The sequence below is a fragment of the Thamnophis elegans genome, chromosome 11 (genome assembly GCF_009769535.1).
Source record: "Thamnophis elegans isolate rThaEle1 chromosome 11, rThaEle1.pri, whole genome shotgun sequence".
Classification (NCBI taxonomy): Eukaryota; Metazoa; Chordata; class Lepidosauria; order Squamata; family Colubridae; genus Thamnophis; species Thamnophis elegans.
The window spans coordinates 37,048,619-37,071,693 of NC_045551.1; the positions used below are offsets into that span (position 1 = coordinate 37,048,619).

General features: G+C 36.8%; 1 protein-coding gene across 1 annotated transcript in view; it reads left to right on the forward strand.

The window, feature by feature from the left end:
- Positions 1–22,243, forward strand: part of NCK2 (NCK adaptor protein 2) — a 78,186-nt gene extending 55,943 nt beyond the window's left edge. The window contains exons 3-4 of the mRNA XM_032226626.1: positions 10,769–11,490; positions 20,736–22,243. Of these exons, the coding sequence (XP_032082517.1) occupies positions 10,769–11,490; positions 20,736–20,930 (917 nt within the window). The 3' untranslated portion in view covers positions 20,931–22,243. The remainder of the gene's footprint in view (positions 1–10,768; positions 11,491–20,735) is intronic.
- The last annotated feature ends 832 nt before the right edge of the window (positions 22,244–23,075 follow it).

A 23,075-nucleotide genomic window follows, 5' to 3' on the forward strand; every position in this document is an offset into this window, starting at 1 on the left:
TTAAATCAGTAAGGATTGTGGCCACCTGAAGTTCGATGTTAAAACTATCTCTATAGTGATTTGTTTCCTTCTGTTCCAGTAAGATCTGTTGGTTCAGTGACCTTCTGTTATTGATCTGTGGTAACAGTTTATAATCATTCTGTGAAAACAAAGGTATTTATCTATTTTGTAAGGCAAAGCGAAGGATTCACGGTAACTGATATAGTTTTGTCTTTATCACTTGCAAGAATGAATCAGTTTAGTTTTGTCTATAATAATGTCCTAGCCATGGAATAGAAGCATTGACTGTTCCAAAATGATCATCAACAAGTTACTGGAATCTGGTGAAAATGTATCTGTAGATGTACAGAAAAATGTGATTTTGCATTAAACCAAATATTTGTTCATAATTTGTTTAAAATATCCTGCAAATTCAAAGTTTTAGGGTACATAGATAACTGGTGTGAGGGTTGCCACTGAATTGTGCTCATAACTTTTAAATTAAATTCTTTTTTAATTTTATTTTTATAAAATTTGGGACCAGAATTTTCCTTGATACTTGAGATATCAGATTAGAATCTGCTTTAAAACAGATAGTTTAAAACTTAGTTTTTGGAGCCTCTAAATTGTAAAAACAAAAAAAAAATCTAGACAAAGTCAATGTATTCATTTAGAGAGGAATATTTTATTTTTTGCACTTGAGTTAGAATACTGAAAATTCTGTCTAGGTTCAGCTTTCAATTAACAATTATTAAGTATGGTGCCAATTTTGAAATCATGGGAGCAGAAATGACAGTTGCTTCTGCAAAGTGCAAATAAAAGAAATCCTTTTCTGCAGAAGTGCTTTGGCAAAACCCAAGGGCCAAGATTTGACCAAAGGATAAGGCATAAGTCTACAAATAAAGATTTTGTTACTAAATATTGCTGTAAAATCTTTGCTTTTAAAAAAGAGAACAGCTTTTTTGTATATTTGAATTAATATAGTTTGATAATTATGTTTCTGCCTGATTTTACCAATGTCAGTAGCCTAAACGGTCTTGCTCTTGTCTTGCAGTTTTCCATTTGTGAAAGACATTATATGAGTATTGAGTGTGGCTTGCTTTTTCCTTTTCCACTTAACTTCCTGTTTATTTTAAAAGCTTGATAGAAACTGTCAGCTATTTCCTTTTCTGAGGCAATCCAGCTTGTTAGCTGTATCAATGCTTTACATTTTACCCCTCCCCATTTCACCACCAAAAGGAAACGAAACATTTGTTTAGACAATGGCTTTGTCTGCCTGCCTTAATTTTGTTATTTCTCTGAAACCTGCTGTAACATTTTTAATTATATAGCATCTTTTCCTGAAGGCTTTGGTTTACATATATTTGTATCTGGAATTAATATGACTATTGTGGATTAAAGCAATTAGAACAGTGTATGTCTCAGGAAGTTGTAGTACGTCTGGACCTTCTTTAAGTTGAAGAAGTGGACTGTAGTCCCACTTGAGAGATTGTGCTGCATGCAGCCCTAATATTTTTTACATCAGTTTCACTTTCATTCTTAGATTTGTATTCAGATATGTGGAATTGGAAAAGGAAATTGTGTAGAATTCTTTTTTAACTCAGCTGGCTTGCCAGGTGTAAACCATCACTGGATATTGATGTTGAACTGATGGTTGACTAGCATAACATTAGAGCTTTGAGCTATAATTTGATTTAATGGGGTCAGTCTTGCAGTCAAACAAGTAATCAGACTTATTCAGCAGATTCCTGGCTTTTCTGTTTTGGTTTTTTTTTTTTTTTTTTGAGTTCAGAAAAAATGACAGGGTGCAAACAATATCAGCAGTAAGGCTAAGATTCTAGATTCAGACATGATGATCGTATAGTAGTTTAAATAAAGTAAGATTTGTAAACCAGCACCAAATTGCAGCTTCAGTTACAGTGTCATTTGTTGCCAAAATTAATCATGGTTTCTTTCTTAGCATAGGTGCAAATATCATAAAGGTAAAGATTCCCTCATACATATGTGCTTGCTGTTCCCAACTCTAGGGGGCGGTGCTCGTCTCCATTTCAAAGCCAAAGAGCCAGTGCTGAATGAAGACACCTCTGGTCATGTGGCTGGCATGACTAAACATACAGATCCTTAAAACTAAAGCCAATTATAGTTTAATAGTGTCACATGCAAATTGTACCAGTAACTCATATATTCAACAGTGATTTGCACATAAAAAATTATTTCTAACTGGCTGCATTCTCTGGCTGAAGGAGGCTAAAAGTGTCCTTTTATACAACTCTAATATCTTTTAGTGGGGTTTATTCATGCATTAAGCTGGAAATCATAGCCATATGATTTGAATAAGTACATTGTTTTCTACTCCTTCCCTAAAACAAAACAAAACACAAAACAGAAAAGCCTGACAATGACTGCATATCAAATCCTTTTGAAAATTAAATGACATTGGAACAATGTCTGCATGCCACTGTAATAGAATTGCTTCACTTGAAATTTTAGACCTCCAAATGTTTAAATACGATTGTATTGTATAAGTGCAAATGTCAAATATGTCCTGTCTCACTGAGAGTTACCATACTTCTAGAAATGACCTTAATATAATAAAGTAACAAAAAACACTTCTTCTAGTATTCATTCATTTGTGCATTTAATTGTATTGTGTATTGGCCTTCCTACTTCAGAGGGCTCTGGGCAGCATACAGAAATAGAGAAAATGGAAATAGCTCAAAACATTGTATTAAATAGACAGCCAAGATTAAAATAATCTAATAGACAGCAAAAACAACAAAACAAAACAGGGGTCATTGTGGGGGTAGTGGAAATGATCCATTTAGAACCACAGAAATTAAATATTCAGTCCTGCATCAAATGAGAAGGACTGGAAGAGGTACAAAAGGAGTATTAGAAATTAATTTTGTTGAACTGAGTTGTTAGCCCTGATCAAAAATTAGGGAAACCTATTTTTAGCATGTTTTCATTTCAGCATTATTCATATAATAATATTTATATTAGTCGTTAGTACTATATTAAACAGTAATAAATATGCCAGTTTGGTGTAGTGATTAGGCATCAGGCTAAAAACCAGGAGATCATGAGTTCTAGTCCTGCCTTTGTCCAAAAACTGATTTTGGACCTGTCATTCTTTCTCTCAGCCCAAGAAAGAAATAGGCAAAAGGAAACCACTTCTGTGATATCGCTAAGAAGACTGCAGAGCTTTGTCCTGGCAGCCTCCTAGAATCAAGAATAACCTGAAATTTCACACATGTACAAATTTTCCTTCTTTCCTTCTCTCCCTCCCTCCCATTGCACTTTTTTCCTCTGAGAGCTGCTAAGGGAATAAGATCCATATAAGACTATATCCTCCTATAGTAGTTTTTGGAGCATCTCCTCAGGATCAGTATTCTGGATCGTGTCCTCATAATATTGACATGGTTGATTCCAAGCTGCCTGCTGATGCCCATATTCTGTGTCAACCAGAAATGGTACAGTCGGAGCATTTAGGTCTGTGTTTCTCAACCTTGGCGACTTTAAATCCTATGGACTTCAACTCCCAGCTGGCAGGGGGATTCTGGGAGTTGAAGTCCACAGGATTTAAAGTCGCCAAGGTTGAGAAACACTGATTTAGGTACTTGTTGAGATTTCCATTTGGCCATAAATTGGTTCTGATGTAATAGGCCAATTGTCCTTAGGTCTACAAATGTTGGACATGTTTTGGTTGTACAAATCTCTCCTTTAAAAAAAATGGTCAGCTCTTTGCAGGATTTGAATTGTAGCAATTTCTTAAGGTTTTTTAAAGCTACATGCTGCTTTTAACAGGCTTTGAACTATAATCTCCACCAGTCACAGTCAAATTGAAGGAATTGTAGCAAACGTGGTCTAGACTGACTAGAGGAAATCAGTTTGTGTGCTATTTATAATGGGTTATTTATGTTTGGGGCAGTGTTGGATCCCACATTGGGGAGAAGCAACAGATAATTTTTTAAAATAAAAAGACATTTTTAGTTTAGTATTTAGTATTGCTTGAGTAAAATATGCATTTTAGAAATTTCCTAAATATAAATATACCGTATTTATCGGCGTATAACACGCAGTTTTAAAACTAAAATTCCAAGCTTAAACCCTGCCTGCGTGTTATACGCCGATACTCCGGGTGGCAGAAGCCCGGGACCCAGTCAAATTCGCTGCGCAAGGTGAAACGGCCGGCAGCAGCCCTGCTCTCCTGCTGCGGCTTCTGTTTCAATAGGGAAGAAAACTTCCTTTCGCTTCCCGGGCTTCTGCCGCCCGGCAGAAGCCCCGGGACCCAGTCAAATTCGGGAAGCGAAAGGAAGTTTTCTTCCCTACTGAAACAGAAGCCGCAGCAGGAGAGCGAGGCCAGCGTCCGTTTCAGTCGCTTCCCTTCTCCGTCTTGATTGCTGGAAGCAGTAACAAACGGCGCGTCCGCTCCGCATCGCCCTGACAACCACCCCAGCCGGCGGCTGCCAGGCCTCGCTGGAGTCAATTGCAAAGCTGCGTTCAGCGCTTTGAGGACCTGAGGCATCTTGGGAAATGTAGTTCCCTATCAGAAAGAATGGAGTAGCTGCGAATTTGTAACAACATAATATAACTTGGTGCTTCGCAGGTTACGAAAATCTCGTTTGATTTGCACACTGTTTTTTAAAAGTTAGATAAAGAAATTATGCTGTGAAAGCGACTAGATAGCCCCCCTCCCCTTCCTGTGTGTGAGAAAGGGAAGGAGAGGAAGGAAGGAGGGAGGGGGGAGGAAAAGAAGAAGGGAGGGGGGGAGAAGATGGAAGGAGAAAAGATGGATGGAAGGAGAAAGAATGGAAGGAGAAGGAGGAAGATGGAAGAAGAAAGGAAGAAAAAGAAGAAGGGAGGGAGAAGGAAGGAGGTAGGAAGAAAAGGGGAAGAGAGGGAAAGAGCAGAAAGACAAAGAGGATGAAGTTGATAGGCAAGAGGAAGGGGGAAGGAAGGGAAAAAAGAGGGAGAGAGTGAAGATGAGGAAGAGGTTTTTGGTTTTCCAAAAAGCAGTGATTCTGATTAAGTTTTTTTGCTCAAAGAGGTGTTTTTTCATTTCATATTTGCCTTTTAAGAGGAGTTAATGTTATAATTCATGTTCTAATGTTATAAATTTTAATCCAACATTAAGTTCCGAGCTTCCAAGTCATTTATTTTTAATGAAAAAAATTTTTACTCAAATTTTTGTGTTAAAATGGGGGGTGCGTGTTATACGCCGGTGCGTGTTATACGCCGATAAATACGGTATATACTGTAGATAGGTAAAAATATCAGTGTTCAATTAAAATGAGTAATGACATCTGTGAAAACCTAATGACGGCTAATACAAAAAATAGTGCATTTTAAATTTTTTGGAAAATAGTCTATATTTTATTTTTTTATGAAATAATACCTATTTTTGGAAGGAATGTGCTAGCTCCTTCTTTCTAGGGCTTGAGAAAGTGACTGAGCTGGTTGTGTGTCAATCATAACATTATAGGTGTCATATGGTATTCTTGTAGGAAGCCCAGAGACTTTTAACTTGGTGCTATAAAAATGTATAATTAAAATGTCAGTGAAAACATTATTTTCTCATAAAGATGTGATTTATATAAATAGCGATATTACTCAGGTTTCTGCTTTTACTTTTTTCAGCTTGATAGATTCTTTTTCTTCCCCTGGACTTTATGTATTAAAACTCTTAAAGAACATATAGCGATAATCAAGTAATTCATCTTTCAGAACACCGATATTTTTGGAAGGTAGATGCCCGATTTAAAACAATTCTATCTACTAACATAGCTTTCAAGATTTTCTAAGCAGCTGTTGATTTTCCCCATGAAATCTTGTTTTATTCCCTCCTCCCCCCCTCCGCCGCACGCTGCCAACTGAGACTAGTGGTATGAAAAAGGTCTTCTTTTAAACAAATCTGCTCATCATTACAATATGCTCTCCTCAAACACATCAAACTGAAAACATCTCCATCTTCATTTTCTTTCCCAATATAAAAAGTTTTAGCTAGAGGTTGACTGGTACTGTCGTGCCTTTTGATAGTCGATTTCAATTATTTGCCCTTTCAGCAATATATTACATTACAAATGCTTACAATTACATTGGCATCTTTAATCAAAATTTTCTCCACTGGATTACCTTAAACAAAGTATACCAGAACTTTGTTTGGAGGCTGCCTTCTAAAAACTAGTGAAAGCTGTCAGGACAAAAAACTGTTGCCATGTATTTAAATCTATATATTGCTGAAACGTTTGTATTTGACTGTAACCTTTAATTAGCAAAACAGTGCATCATAGGGCAACAGTTTTTGAATGAACATACCACAAATGGGCTAACTTAAAGCATGCATTCAAAATTCAGGACCCATGACTCCTGCAGGATTGAAATCTGACAAAGTTGTGGTATTTCAGTGCTGCCATGGTCATTTCCAGATGCTTCTGATTCCACTGAATTTTTGCCTTTTTGGGGTCCTTCTGTTTATCTGTTTAGGTAAGGAAACACTTTTGAAATTATAGCCCAATGGGTCATGGGTTTAAAATTAAATATAATTCATATGTTTACTTTCCAGGCATGTTATTTAATAATTTCTCTATTTCATCACTTTGAAATAATACTATTTGATGACATAGGGAGTTGTCTGAGGGCTTCATTTAAAGCTTTTGTGAACCATACACCATCCTGTATTTCAGACTGCGTATTTTTGTTGTAGTGCAATGCTGGTTGGAAGCCCACACAGTTTTCAGGCATTCTGCTCCACTGAAAAATTTCAACCAAATAATAGGAACATTAACTTTTTTCCTAAAGGTACAAAAATGCTGTTCTGCTTAGCAACTACATTCTCTTGTAATCCTTTCTGTAATTACAGAGAATAAGCTTAATTCAGTGTATGTGTATAGAAGCATGGTCTTAATCCTCAAATAAAGGGAGCCAAACCAGACTTTATACGTTGTAATGTAAAAAACAGAGCTTTTGACTATAATTTCCAATGCTGTTGAAAAGTCTCGTGCTGTTCCTATATAGATATCTACAGTTTTTATATAGAATTCAATAATTTTGTTTTTAGCTGTGTCACATGTACACATTAGTAAAATGAACAACTAAAACCTAATATAAAAAATTGTAGTATTAAAAGTATCAGCATAATGCAGATTTAAGCAGATTTGAGCGGAGTAGGGAAAAATACACAACATATTTTTAAAAGCTGAGGGAAGTAAATCTATCACTGATACAGCCACTTTGAAAGAGGCAGTCAGTGTATACCTTTGCTCAAGCAGATGCCACTAAATGTGTTGTTTTAAAAAGCTATAGCTCTTTTTAAGGAAATATTGTTGAGAACATGATCAGCAGATAGCTACAAGAAATCTGAGTGAAGTGGAGTATTTGGATCTCTGTCAATCAAGATTCAGATAAGAGTATGGTTAGAAACCACATTGATCGATATGTTAGACAATCTTTGGCAAGATCAGGATGCAAAGTTGCTTCTTTACTTCATGCCTTGCCAGTCTTCAGTACCATGGTATCCATCTTGGCCCGCTGGGAACAATGCACCATATTTCAATGGTTCCCCTTTTCTAGTATCTGGTTTTATTCAGTTGTGATAGGAGAGAGTGTCTTAGATTTGTTTGATACAGAGAACTATGGTTGCCTACCCTCCATGCTGTTTAACATCTATCCCATACCACTGTGTCATATCATCTATAGGCAATATGTGAGGTCATCAGTATAACTCCTAACTGAATAGGAGGTGTAGTGCGCAATACTCAAAGGTTAATGAGGAAAAATAAACTCATACTGAATGTTAGTGAGAGAAAGTGGCTGTGGATTCGAAGGCCACCTAAATCCAAAATCAATTTTATTTTTAAATATGAACAAGGAAAGTTGTGTTGCCTGAAACAGAACTGACTCATAATTTGGACTCTCCTAGATTCATGGCTGTACTTGGAATAGCAAGTAGAGGCAATGGATGGAAAGAATTCTATGGAATTACACCAGCTGTTACAGTACACACTCATGCTTTTGTCATCTCATGGCTGAACTGCTATAATTTGCTTTATTTGGGGCTGGCCTTGAAGATCACCCAGTTGGTGCAATGTATTATGGATATACCTAGATTTGCTGATGTAAACCACCACTGTGAGAGCTTAACTGACTGCCAGGCACAATTAAAAAGTAAATTGTCACATGGTGTCAGCCACACTGGGTAGAACAGATCAGAAGAGCAACTCTACAATTGTACTTTATTTAGACAGACTATAATAATTATAGTTTGACCGTATTTTACATCTCCTCCTTATAATCCAGTGAATCAGGGACTCATTTGCCTCAACTGCTTCCAGATACTACCTTCCTTCCCAAGACTTTAAACATGTTTAGTAGTCTTTACCTATGTAGGATCCAAGGTCATCTATATTACACTCTATGCATGAACATATTTGAGACCACCTGGTCTGGCCTGAGTTCATGCATTCACTAGGAGTCAGGACTTGCTAAGGGTCCCTTCTTCTAGGTTGCAAGGTTTTTTCAGAGGATATAGGAATAGAATAGGAAAGTTTATTTATAGGCCGCCCTTTTCCCTGGGGGGACTCAGGGCGGCTTACAATTCATGGGGAGGGGAATACAAACAGTGAGACATAAAACAATACATAATTAAAAATAAAACACAACATTCATCATTCGGGTGGGGACGGATTACAATCTAACCCCAGGCCTGACGGGATAGCCAGATCTTAAGGGCTGTGCGGAAGGTCTGGAGGGTGGTGAGGGTACGGATCTCCATGGGGAGATCGTTCCAAAGGGTCGGAGCTACTACCGAGAAGGCTCTCCTCCGCGTAGTCGCCAGTCGACACTGACTAGCAGATGGGATTCGGAGGAGGCCTAATCTGTGTGATCTAATTGGTCGCGAGGAGGTGATTGGCAGGAGGTGGTCTCTCAAGTACCCAGATCCACTACCATGAAGGGCTTTATAGGTGGTAAGTAGCACCTTGAAGCGCACCCGGAGATCAACAGGTAGCCAGCGCAGCTCGCGGAGGATAGGTGTTATGTGAGTGAACTGAGGTGCACCCACAATCGCTCGCGCGGCCGCATTCTGGACTAGCTGAAGTCGCCGGATGCTCTTCAAGGGCAGCCCCATGTAGAGCACGTTGCAGTATTCCAGCCTTGAGGTCACAAGGGCACGAGTGACTGTTGTGAGGGCCTCCCGGTTCAGGTAGGGTCGCAACTGGTGCACCAGGCGAACCTGGGCAAATGCCCCCCTGGTCACAGCCGACAGGTGGTGATCAAAGGTCAGCTGTGAGTCCAGGAGGACTCCCAAGTTGCGAACCCTGTCTGAGGGGTATAGTGTTTGACCCCCCAGCCTGAGTGATGGAACACTTGCCAAATTATTGGGAGGGAAACACAACAGCCACTCGGTCTTATCCGGGTTGAGTATCAGTTTGTTAGCCCTCATCCAGTCCCTAACGGCTTCAAGGCCCCGGCTCATCACGTCCACCGCTTCATTGAGTTGGCACGGGGCGGAGAGATACAACTGGGTATCGTCCGCATATTGATGGTATCTTATCCCGTGCCTCCGAATGATCTCGCCTTGACATGAACAGTGTTGTAGGATTGAGAAGTAAGGATTTCTTTGGTGTGCTAAATAATTGTATTAAATCTTTATCATAGTGATATTTAAATGGGATATAATTAACACAAATGATAGAAATTGTATTCCTGTTCCTGCACCAGATCACATAATCGCATAGTAGTAATTATTTTTTAAAAGTTGCCATTCTGTAGTTTTCACAGCTTGTTTACACATTGCCAGGTTGAACAAGTTCAATATTTTTTGTCAAAATTGATCTTATGAAAAGGATCTTGGAAACTGTTGACTTACAACAGTTCATTTAATGACCATTCAAAGTCACTGAAAAAGTGACTTACTGTATGTTCATTTTTCACACTTATGACCGTTGCAACACCCCCATGATCACTTGTTTACATTTGAATGCTTGACAACGGGCTCATGTTTACAACAGTTGCAGTGTCCTGGGGTCATGTGATCCCCTTTTACAACTTTCTGACCAGCAAAGCCAATGGCGACACCAGATTCACTTAACAACAGTGTTACTAATTTAATAGCTGCAATGATTCACTTAACAAATGTGGCAAGAAAAGTCGTAAAATGGGGCAAAACTTACTTAGAAAATTTCTTGGTAAGCAACATAAATTATGGGCTCAAATATGGTTGTAACTCAAGGACTACCTGCATAATTTTACTATCAAAACTCCCCCCAAAATATGCAAAGATAATTGTAGTCTGTGCACACCATTCTGAAGAAGGCTTTTTGTTGTTGTTGCATTATAATGTACTGAACTCCACGAAGAGTTGTGGTAAATTTTGCATACCAGTGAGCTTAATTAGTTGTTCCTGTTTTTACATTTGCTACAACTACATGTAAAGACTGGTTGATATCTTTTTAAGAGATTATTTTATTCCCACAATGCAGTCTGAAGCATGGCTGGTTATAAAAATAGTATTTCTTTTGTTATTTGCCCACAGTATTTTGTGTCTATTAAATCTCTAGTGGTTTTAGAAAGAAATGCCCTGAAAGGTCACATCAAAGCTTTCACTTGGCAGCTACTTTTCTAGGTTAAAAAGACTTTCTTAAAAAGTAAAGATGTTCTACTGGCATACTTTATTCTTCAGTGTCTTAGTTTTTTTCCTGTACCCTCAAATTGAGGTATTTTCCCATTCTGAATCAGATGACCATACTCCTAATACGTGTTTAAAATATTCTTGTTTTATTTTTAACAGGTTTGGGTAAAACAAAACGGAAGACAAGTGCTAGAGATGCCTCTCCAACTCCTAGTACTGATGCAGAATACCCATCGAATGGTAGCAGTGCTGATAGGATTTATGATCTGAACATCCCTGCCTATGTGAAGTTTGCCTACGTAGCCGAGAGGGAGGATGAACTATCTCTTGTTAAAGGATCTCGAGTAATTGTTATGGAAAAATGCAGTGATGGCTGGTGGAGAGGGAGCTACAACGGACATATTGGCTGGTTTCCTTCAAACTATGTAGTTGAAGAAGTTGAGGAAGCGACTGCTGATTCGCCAAGTTTTCGAAGTTTGAGAAAAGGGGCATCCATGAGCAATGGCCAAGCCATGAAAATACTTCACATTGTCCAGACTTTGTATCCATTTAGTTCTGTCACTGAAGAAGAGCTCAATTTTGAAAAAGGTGAAACTATGGAAGTGATAGAGAAACCAGAGAATGACCCAGAATGGTGGAAATGTAAAAATTCTCGTGGGCAAATTGGTCTTGTTCCCAAAAACTATGTAGTAATTGTAAGCGATGGTCCTACCATTAATGCTTCCCACCCTCCTCAGATAAGCTATACAGGGCCCTCTTCTACAGGACGGTTTGCAGGAAAAGAATGGTATTATGGGAACGTTACTCGACATCAGGCAGAATGTGCTCTGAATGAAAGGGGATCAGAAGGCGACTTCCTTGTCAGAGACAGTGAATCTTCAGTAAGTAGCTATCATTTCAAAATTTGTTTGTTTATTTACTGTATTTTTCACTACATAAGACACACTTTTTTTCCTCCCAAAAAGTGGGTGGAAATGTCTGTGCATCTTATAGAGTGAATATGGGCAACAATGGTGGCAGCGATTCCCACTGCCTAGAACAGCTGATCGGCGAAGGTTCCAGCATTCACCGGTGAAGGCAGCAGACATGAAGGAAGCAGGCTGTTTGCTGTTCATTGTTCTCTGCAAGGACTATCCAGATGAATACCAGATGGACCCTGAGTCAGAGGCAGATTTTTTTTTTCTTGTTTTCCTCCTCTAACCTAGGTGCATCTTATAGTCAGGAGTGTCTTATGGAGCGAAAAATACAGTATTTATTTATAAATTTTATTGGCTACCCGTCTAACACTGAGCGGCTTACAATTATATAAATTCAAAATGTTGTGATGCATTATGCAGAACAAATGAAGTAACAGATTATAACTTTGCCTTGCTGTGTGAATCAAGTGAATAGTCATCTGTTGTGTAATACAGTTCTCCTTTCATTAATTGAAAAATAAATTATATAGAGCAAAATGAAATATAGGTATGATGTACCATAGCTTTGCTTTGGTTGCAATTTTTTTCAGGTATATAATTTTCAATTGGATTTTCTCATAGCAAATTTAAAATATATCAACACATAAGCAAAGGTTAGTAGGAAAAGTTAATTTAATAGTTTGAAGTTTCAAGGTATGTGGTAATTGTATTTGAATTCTCTACTTTATTAATCTTGCACATATGAATTTTCAAAAGGTGTGCGCGTTCAGATTCTGTACAAGCTCAACTCAGCAAAATTTCAGCTAACCTGTTTTTATTTTGCGTCCACTTACATATTTGCTTTTTCTGCTTCTGACTGTTTTGTGTATGGACTTGTCAGCAAGTTCCAAGGATCAGCCATGTTGGCCACTTTTACCAAAAGATTTGAAATTACATACTTTTGAGAAGAATATTGCTGAAATCTAACCACATAGTATTGCAGCTAAACAATCCTACATTACTTTAAAGATTGACTACATTTATTACAGCAGCAGATGTAATTGGATACAGTTGAACAATTTTCAGATCTTTTTATATGGACTTTCTCTCTTGCCACTTCCTGTGGGTTTCACACTACAGTTTTCTAAAGCTTCCACCTCAAGATGGACTTCAGTAATACTGAAAAAATTACAGCTAGACCATGGTTAAATCTCTACACCTTTTCCTTTTCACTCTTTTTAAATGTTTCATACATTGTACTAATTTTGTTTCAAAAATTGATTTTTAGATTATGCATTATAGAGATATATATTCTATTGTTAAGCAGAGTTGGTTTACAAAGTATAAGCAAAGTGTTTATGTTTTGTTGCTTTTGATTTAAAATTCATGATTGTTTGGTTGGAACACTTAATCAATAATACAGTTTGCAGGTCTGTGAATCCAGTACAGCCTTAACTAGGAATAAATAAGTTAATAGTAAACATGGTGGAACATTTTTGAATAAACATAAATATTTAAGGTATTGTCAGTGAGTGATATATATATTGAGATAGTTGTGATTTTGATCAATCAGTACAATAGAAATATTTTTTTTTAATTGAGCAGTGAATACCAGCATTCATTTAGTTGAGTCACATAGTAAAATGATCAACAGCCTAGTTTGAATGCCAGTTGTCATTGAGGATTTCTTTATGTGAAGATGTAGTAGATATCTAGAGATGCACCTGGTGAAGTTTTGTTGACTTTCCTTCTGAGAATTATGTGTTGTAAGTAGTCCTCATTTAGCAACCACAATTGGGTCTGGCAACTTGATTGCTCAGCAAAGCGGTAACTAAGTAAAATTGCAACAGTGCTTATGATCTTACTTCAGCTTTCCTTTCCTTTGCTTAACAGACCTATGCAGGTCATAAATATAAGGACTGGTTGTAAAGTTACTTTTTTTATCACCATCATAATTGCATGGTAGCTTAATCATTAACGAGTGATTGGTAAAAGACGACTACCTGTATTTTAAAAGACAATTCCAAACGATAGTTAAGGCTGCACTAATGGGCGGTGAAGAAAAAAAAAATGAAATGATGATGCATTATTGGATTGGGTTGAAAAAAAAAGTTCACTCTTACATACTAAACAGCTAATAGCATCATTCTCTTTTTTTTTTTTGTATGATAAGGCTGGTACATGAACTCTGGCTTAAAGCCATCTGATAAGCCCCAGGAAACAGAAAGAATATATTTGTACATCTGACAAACAAATGTTAGAGAATATTTTTGCATTGTTATGCAGGTAGTCCTCGACTTACAACACTTCATTTAGTGACCGTTTGAAGACGTTACAGCGGCACTGAAAAAAAGTGACTTATTACCATTTTTCATATTTATGATCATGACAGCATCCCTATAGTCAAGTGACTTATGTATATTCAGATGCTTGACAATTGACTCACATATATGATGGTTGCAGTGTCCTGGGGTCATGTGTTCACCTTTTGCAACCTTCTGACAAGCAAAGTCAATAGGGAAACCAGATTCACTTAACAACTGTGTTACTAATTTAACTACTGCAGCAATTCAGTTAACAAATGGGGCAAGAAAATTTGTAAAATGGGACAAAACTCACTTAACCAACATACATTTTGGGTTCAGTTATGGTTGAGGGTTACCTGTACTTGATTTATATCTTAGGCCCTGGATCAGTTCCTTGAAAAAGTATGAATAACATAAAAGAGTTCTCTTTGCTAATTCTTTGGCATATTCTTTGAATATGGAATGAGAAGTGCTCATAGGGAATTTCAGTCCCATCAGCTGGCACCTCCTTAGAACTGATAATTAGTTGTGAGACCATTTTATCTTATGTGAAGTCTGAGCACAGAAGGCCAATGGTGATTTCAATATTCGCTTTACAAGAGCTTTTCAGTTTCAGAAATAGCACACAGATTATTATATGCTCATCATGACTTTTCATTGGCCTTTGCTGACTCATAGTGTTCTTTGTACTTTTTAGCTAGTTTTCCCTTGTGATCTTTTTGAATAAGTTTAGGACAATTCAAGACTCTAAAGCCTTTGGGCAAGTAGCGTTATGCACTTTTTAAAAGATGCCCTGCTGTGCTAGAAAAAGAGCATTTCGTGAACTACCCTAAATAAAAATCAAATCCAATATTTATATTCAATTTATGAATTATAGAAGTCAAGACATAGTGTGCTCCATGGGCTAGAACAAATAGAAAGTATAACTACTTCATCAAAGAAAAAAGGGGAAAAAACCAAGAGACTACTCGTTCTATTTTACACATATTCAAATGATAATTTTTTTGACAGCATTGATTGGTGAATTTAATTGCCCCTTTACTGAGTGGATTAAGTCAGGAAGCCTTCCTGAATCTGGTGTCCTTAAATTCATTGAGCTTAAAAATTGGCAGAATTTTCAGCCAGCATACTACTAAATTGGTGATATATATTATGTACAGGCAAAGGAACTTATTGAGGATGTTATTTGAGAAATGTTATGAGATGACAGCTATGTGCAAATCAAATTACAGAATAATTGACTGAAGATTTATTTCTACATTGCTGTAGCATATAGATGTAGGAGACAGAGGACAGAACGGGTTCTACAGGATCCTTATAACTTTGATTCTGGCATGATTTTTCCTTTATATCAGAAGATTATAGACCCAAGCAGGCTTGATAGTTGGAATTGATTATTATAGTTTACCTCCAATATTTTGAGTTCGCCCAAAATACATTACAGTGCATGAATTCTGTCTAAAATTATATTGGTAATAATATCCTTTCCCCCCTTTTCTTACTTTTAATAACATTTTTGCTATTTTAAACCATTTTTCTTTTGTTACGTGTTCGTTATGTGTCTTTTTTTTCTCTTTATTTTTGTAAGCCGCCTGGAGTCCTTCAGGATTGGGCGGCATATCAATGTGGTTAATTAAATTAAATTAAAATTAATTTTTTATTCTTTTCAGTATGGTCCAAGATGTGTTTTAGTTTTTAGTTAGTAATATTGTGCCTGGCATAAACTCCATTATCTATAATGTTCCAAAATATGTCTTTTAAATATCCAAAATTAACCCATAGATAGAGCTGTGCTTATTTTTTTTAGAAAAGTACAAATTGAAAGATAATTAAATATTGAAATGTGGGAGGCAAAACAACATACTATGTCACTAAGTAGTTGTTATTATAGTTCTCTATGATGATTAGAGGGTAGAAGGCTCAGTTTGTTAGGCCTTGTGAAGAAAGTTTCTTGCATAAGAGGATGCTGTAATACAAGTAGTCTTTGACTTAAAACCACAATTGATCCCAACATTTCTGTTGTTAAGTGAGACATTTGTTGTGACTTTTGCCCCATTTTACAACCATTCTTACCACAGTTGTTAAATGAATCATTGCAGTTGATAAGTTAGTAACATGGTTGTTAAATGAATCTGGTCTATTTATTGATTTTGCTGGTCAAAAGGTTGCAAAAGATGATCACATGACCCTGGGAGACAGCAACAGTCTTAAATATGAATCAGTTGAATTTTGATCACCTGATCATGGGGCTGCTACAAAGGTCGTAAGGGTGAAAAACGGGCATAGGTCACTTTTTCCAGTGCCATTGTAACTTTGAACACTGCCTAAATGAACTGCTGTAAGTCAAGAACTACCTGTAAGGATACTGTATTAAATAGGAGGTTTGAGGTTGGCAGACCTAGTTATAAATCCAGTTAATGGTTTTATTAAGTTATCACCTGTAGATGATAATTTTGATTAGCTATCTATCTGCATATGATGAAACAATTGACCCCAGAAGGAAGAGGATTTGTTTAGGAATGAAAGGCAATACAAGAGGTAGAGTGAAAGGAAGAGTAGAGTAGACATTTCCTAATTTAGGACTACCTCACCTGTATCACAGGTGCAGTGGTTAGAGTGCAGCACTGCAGGCTACTTCAGCTGACTGCAGTTCTGCAGTTCAGCTGTTCAAATCTCACCGGCTCAAGGTTGACTCAGCCTTCCATCCTTCCGAGGTGGGTAAAATGAGGACCCGGATTGTTGGGGGCAATATGCTGACTCTGTAAACCGCTTAGAGAGGGCTGAAAGCCCTATGAAGCGGTATATAAGTCTAACTGCTATTGCTATTGCTATCACAACAACAATAATATTGAAAAAAAGTAAGCTATTTCCCCAAATTATATATACTTCTTGGAGGTATAAATCACCACACCATGCTGTAAAATAACATGTTCATGAACATAAGTTTTATCTTCACTGCCTGAATACTAAGGTTGAAGAGGTTTAATTGTTTTCATGTCACCTGATTCAAATTGCCAATTTTCCAGCAAAGATCCAAAAATATGGAAACTTGGAAAATTCATTTTGAGTCATAACTATTTAGTAGAGAACTAAAGACGGGAAGCCTGTAAAACATTTATTTTTACATATTTTTTCTTTTTATTGTTGAACCTTTACAAAGGCTGGTTTTGTATTTACCATGGTAACTGACACAGATCAGCTATGCATTAGAGTTTGACCCATAGTAAGTAACTAGTTCAGATGTCCCCTAAAGTAGCTGCCACGATTGCATGCAGCTCAACTAGTCTTAAGCCTGGGAAAGATTGTTTGCAAACCATCCAGCTGTAGCAACCATGTCCAGTGGGAAAAGTCACAGAAATATCTGCCAAGAGCTGAAAACCCAAAAGGCAAACAGATGCAAACTATAAAAATAAACACTCTTGAAATGAGTTCAACGGAAGACAGCAGGGAATAGTTTGAAACTGACTTTAACCTCCACACACTGTAGTGTGCATAGCATGCCAAGATGAAGTCTTTAAGATTTTATTAATTAAATATTCACAACAGGAAGAAGTCAAGAATACATTCAGTGACATGTGCGTTTTTTTCCCCAATTTCCTGTTGTTACTTAAAATAATTGCCCATTGTGAGGAGAAAGGTGGGAGCCTAGACCTTTCCTTTCCTTTCTGCAGAAGGAAAATTGTCAGAGCTTCTTGTTCGGTAGCGCTTCTCTGAAGAGAACTAAAGATTTCCCCCCTCATCCTCTTCCGCCCCTTTTAAAATATAATGCCACAAAAACAAGGCCTTTGTTATTTGGCGGAAGGAAAAACGATAGGCATATGCATTTGAAATGTAAATATGAGAGTTTGATTTGGAAAGCAATTATTAATATTCATTTTTCAGTAGAAATGTCTTTGACAGAAACATTTTTTTAATGTCTACTTTGCAGCTAATGAGTCTGAGAGAGCTGCACAGGCCTTGTTCAGCACATTGCTTTGATTTTTTTTCCTTCTCCGGATAAGCTGTCACAAGTATAGAAATCAATCTTAACCACTGTACTTAGTTTTCCGTAGCTGTCATAATGCTCACTTTGCCCATCGAGGAGGTATTCTACTTCAAATTTTAAAGTAATTGAAATCATTGCTTTGAATTGGCAGTATTGGAGTAGTGCACGAAGGAAATAATGTATTTAATCTTCCATCAAAACCAGCAAGTTTAGTTTATCTCCCACATTCTTTCCTTACCAATGACTCCTTTATTTCAACAAAAGTTAATATATATAAGAACAATGTTCCAACAGCCAATGAAACAGGTCTTCAGACCTAGATTCAGTTTCTGTTCCCCAATGCGGAGTTTTCCAATAGTGACAATAGTGGTAAAATTTAAATGTAAAGGCATTTCATTTTTTTTCCAATGAAATAAACAATCCTTGAACATTATTGAACATTTGTCTCAGGAATTCTCTTCTGAATCAGCCTTTTCTTTTCTTTTTTGTATTTTTCAAAGCAGTGGTCCCCAATATTTCCGACTCTGTGAACTGGCAGCGGTGGCAGGGGATGGTTTCACATGTATGCCCATCCGCAACTTACAGAGCACAGTTCCCAATGGGCTGCGGCTCAGTATTGGGCTGCGGACCAGTGGTTGGGGACCCCTGTTTTAAAGTAAAAAGTGCCTTGTATTTATAGCAAATAGAGTTTAGTATTACAAATTCTCGCTCCCATAATTTTTCTTGGCAATAGTTCCTGCATAATATGGAGAATGAGCAATATTTGCTATTCATACAAAATTTGGGCAAATAAATTAATTTTAGAATGTGTCTTCTACAATTAGATAGTCCAAAATATTGGCATAATCCGTTTGCTTGGATAGCGTAATGGAAAATTCAATCCGTAAAATGATCTTTATTCAACATAACACCAATAATTTTTAGGTCATTGTTTTGTTCTGTTTTTTTCCACCTGAGAGACGTATATGGCTTTTTACCTCTGAATAAGGATGCAGAAAAGGGTAAAAGCAAAGAAGGATTTCAGGAAATAGGAACTACTGCAGATACTGCCTCTGGGTTAGATCATAACAAGATTGGTCATCCATCAGATCATTCTAAGCTCTTTAAAATATCAAAGTACAAAAACATACTTCAGTTCTGAAAAACCCCTGTATCAGTATAAGCATGTGTTTACAAGACTTAAAAGGGGTGGGTGGGGGGAAGCTGCATCATTTTGTATCAATTGCAGCTTCTGTACACGCTTTACAGATAGCTATGAGAGAACTTGAATTTATCTAATCCTTTAACAAAGAATTTACCTAATCCTTTAGCAAAGGAGCTCTTGGCAACCTGTAAAGGTAGTCCTCAACTTACAACTGGTTGCTTAATGACTGTTTGAAATTATGACAGACCTCCCTGGCAGTACTTACGAGGCAATTGTGAAATTCTGACCAGTGGGCCCCAATGATCACATGACTGCATTTCTGGCACTTAGCAACTGGACCACATTTACTGTCATTTTCACCATCCTATGTTTTACCAAAAATAAAAAGCATTTACTTCAGGTTTTGAGGAAAACCAGCCCACCTAACGACCGTGGAGGTTGCTTTTTAAAAGGTAGCAAAATCAAGTTGGCCACATGACCTGTTACCATTATGCTCCTTATGGACATAAGTCTCTCATTCTTTAATTCCAGAAAAGTGGAAACTAGAGATCATGTCTTTCTTCATCTCCATAAAAGTATGGAGACATCCAAATGAAAGTCACACTACCTCTCATTAGTAGATATCCCAGTCATCCAGATTCGGTATTTGGCCAGATATTGCTCATAGATGAAGCATGTCTTCTTAGCTAGTATGTCCATCAGACTTCGATGGGCCAATCTCCCTCAATGCATTCTTTGTAACTATCAGTCATTTAAACTTTAGATATTCTTACTTTGTTGATATTAATAGTTTTAGAAAGCATTGTTGTCATTTTAAATGTTCTCATATATGCTATAATTTTAATATTTACATTGTAATTTAATATAGGGTGTATCTTGGATCTCAGTTATGGATGTTAGATTGTTTTACAAATGTATTTTAATTCTGCCTTAAACTTTATTTTGTTTATTATCTGCATTGGTCTGTCACAGTAACTTGGATGAATTAAATTGCGGTTGTAAATTGAGGACTTCCTGTATTTAGTTTACAAATAAGTCATTTGTACCAGTTTTGTTATTTAAACATGCTGCACTGAACTAGGGACATAGCCAAAAGGAGATTAATGTTTCACTACACGAAATTGGAAATGAAAAAAATATTTTTGAAGCAAATCATTTTAAAGTGAAACAATCAAACTATTGTCAGTAGAAAATCATCGCAGTCAGAGGCTTAATGAAATAACGGGAAGAAAAGTCTGTGTGTTCAAGAATCTTTGCTGATTTTTCCCCCTTTGCAAATTGCAAAAATAAGTTCATTGTTTGAAAACTTGGTTCTTGTATAATGAGATAAGAGGAGCAGAGTTTTAAATATATTTTTAAACCAGTAATGTGGCATTGCACATATTTATCTTGGGCCACGTTAAATGTGAATTGTTAAAACGTGTTTTAGGCATCCTTCTGGGGGGAAAAAACCCGAAAGGCCCTCTTGTGGTCATGGAATTAAATGTAAAGCTAGCATAGTGACCTTATCTCTGCAATTGAATATTTACATTTATTGAGTGTGCATAGAAGTTTTTCTCTGGATCGTTGGAGACATTTGGTTTAAATCAGTAATATTCTGGATAAATAGATTGATTTATATTAGTCTATGATGTTACTAAGATGCATTCACTGGATTAGCCACTCTGCCATTAATGGTTGCAATACACGTTTTTAATCCTTAATGTATGTGGGGACGGAGTACAGATGATTGTAACAGTCTTTAAATCCCATGTTGTGCACTCTCTAAATATTTGTCTTTCCTTTCTCTCTGCAGCCCAGTGACTTTTCAGTATCTCTAAAGGCTTCAGGGAAGAACAAACATTTCAAGGTGCAGCTGGTGGACAATGTCTATTGCATTGGGCAGCGTCGATTTAATACTATGGATGAGTTGGTGGAACACTACAAAAAGGCTCCTATCTTCACCAGTGAGCACGGGGAAAAGTTATATCTTGTCAAAGCACTTCAGTGACGTTGAAGATGGACTAGGCCTGCTGCGGTCTTTTGTAACTTAAAAGCCTTAGGTCCTCAATCACTTTTATAGAGCAGAGCACTCTGCACCAGACACAACTGTCAGTGAATGGTCTCTTTTCTGAGTATTTGCTCTGTTGGTTATATTCTCTTTTCTTCCTTGCTTTTCTCTACCCCCACTTTTGCCTATTAGTCTTTTTAAAAATTAAGTTGTTTTGAATCCCCTGAGGTTGAAATTTTCACTTAGGTGGGGCCATTGTAAGCACTCGTTTTATTTCCTGGGCTCTTAACTCTTCTATGTACGTTTACAGAGTTAATCCAGATAAAGGAGGGGTGTTCTTGAGTGAGAAACAGTGTTATCAGACAGCTCCTGGTGGCAGAAATCATCATTGAGAGACTGGGCACAGTTGAATGCACTGAACCTGCAGCTAACTAAGTGAAATAATAGTTGTGGCTGTGAGTTCTGTAGCTATTTTGCTTACCAAGTAATATATTTCTGAAATTCCTAGTTTTTAGAAGCATTCTTCCCACACTCTACTACAACTATTACATTGCTTCTTTGGCTCTTTGTGAAGAGTACACTAATAAAAGCGTTTTGTAATAGTTCTTCTTAAACTACTACGGTATGATTGTAGTAAAGAAAACTATCTAGCGTATTTTGACATGTAATTTCAACCGAGATGTTTCATTGAAAGTTGATTTTTTAGAGAATCATTGAATTGTAATGGTTGAATGTTTTGGTATCTACAACCAGATGTGCCATCCACATAATGCTTTCTCTTCTTGCCCTTCTGCTTGTTTGAATTAAACAGTTATGTATTTAATTCTTAAAGTAATATGTATCTGTAGCCGATTGACACTAATACAGAAGTTTAATAAACATAGCTAATTATGGGTGGGTGGGGCTTCCAGCACATACATACATAACATACATACATACTTACTTATAATATATATATATTTGCATAACAGAAAAAATCAGGGTTTACAGAAGGTGGTGTGATTGGTAGTAAGACACACAGAATGTTATATGAAGAAAATGCGTTCCTTTTGTGTTTCTTTTAACCTTATGGTTTTAAATATAGTATTGATGGCACATTCCTGAAAATATTAAAAAAGGAGCTTGTTGATCCTGAAAACTTGCATACCTCCCCCACCCCAGTTTTTTTGATATTGTAATAAAAAGGTATCATGTGAAGATGGAGTATTGAATTTATCCTTGGTAATGGCATTGACAGTGGTTTCATTGTCAGATCAATGCAAAGATAGCATTTCCCCTTTACATAAATCTGGACATTAAAATATTTTACAGTTTTGCTTTGTTGAAATAGCATGGATATCATTAACAGTTAATTTTTAATGAACAATATTTTTTTGTTAAAAGATGTTACAAAGATTTTAAAAGCTACAGAAACATAGTAGAAGAAATAGAAAAAGGAAGATTATAACAGGGTAAAAAAAATGAATAGCAAAAAAAAAAAACCAAGGAAAATACCTGATTTCTCATTTTTCAGCAGTTACCAACCATGTCCACCATATCACATTGCATATGAAAGCTCCTTTCTTCCCCTAAACAAACCTTTTTAATCAATGCTGACTCAGCAATTTGTTTTTGTCCATTTTCAGCAAAGCGTCTATAAAGGGTGTTTATAAAAATTGTTGTAGTTCCTTCCTTAATAAAACAAATCAATTTAGTTATCTCTGCAAACACAACCATTTTCATAATCCATTCCTCCATTATTGGTGCTTCTGTGGTCTTTCATCTTTGTCCATATAATAGCCTTCTGCAGTTACCATGTATAAAACCAATTGTCCATGATCCTTTTCAGGGGATTGTCCATAAGTTATAATAAGAAAGGTTCTCTGCATCACTAAATGTATTTGTGTCCAACATATTTTTACTTCTTCACAACTCCACCATGCATAGTAAAATGTCCCTTCATGTTTTTCACATTCTCAAAAATGATTAGAAGTAACTTTACACATTCTAGACCAGGGCTGTCAAATTCCCCGGCCCATGGGCTGGGTGCATCACGCACTGACCATGCCCAGTTTAGCAAAAGGGAGGAAGTCCTGATATGCCACCTGACGCTACTGTGAAGACGTGAGTTTGACACCCCTATTCTAGACAATTTCTGTGGTGTCG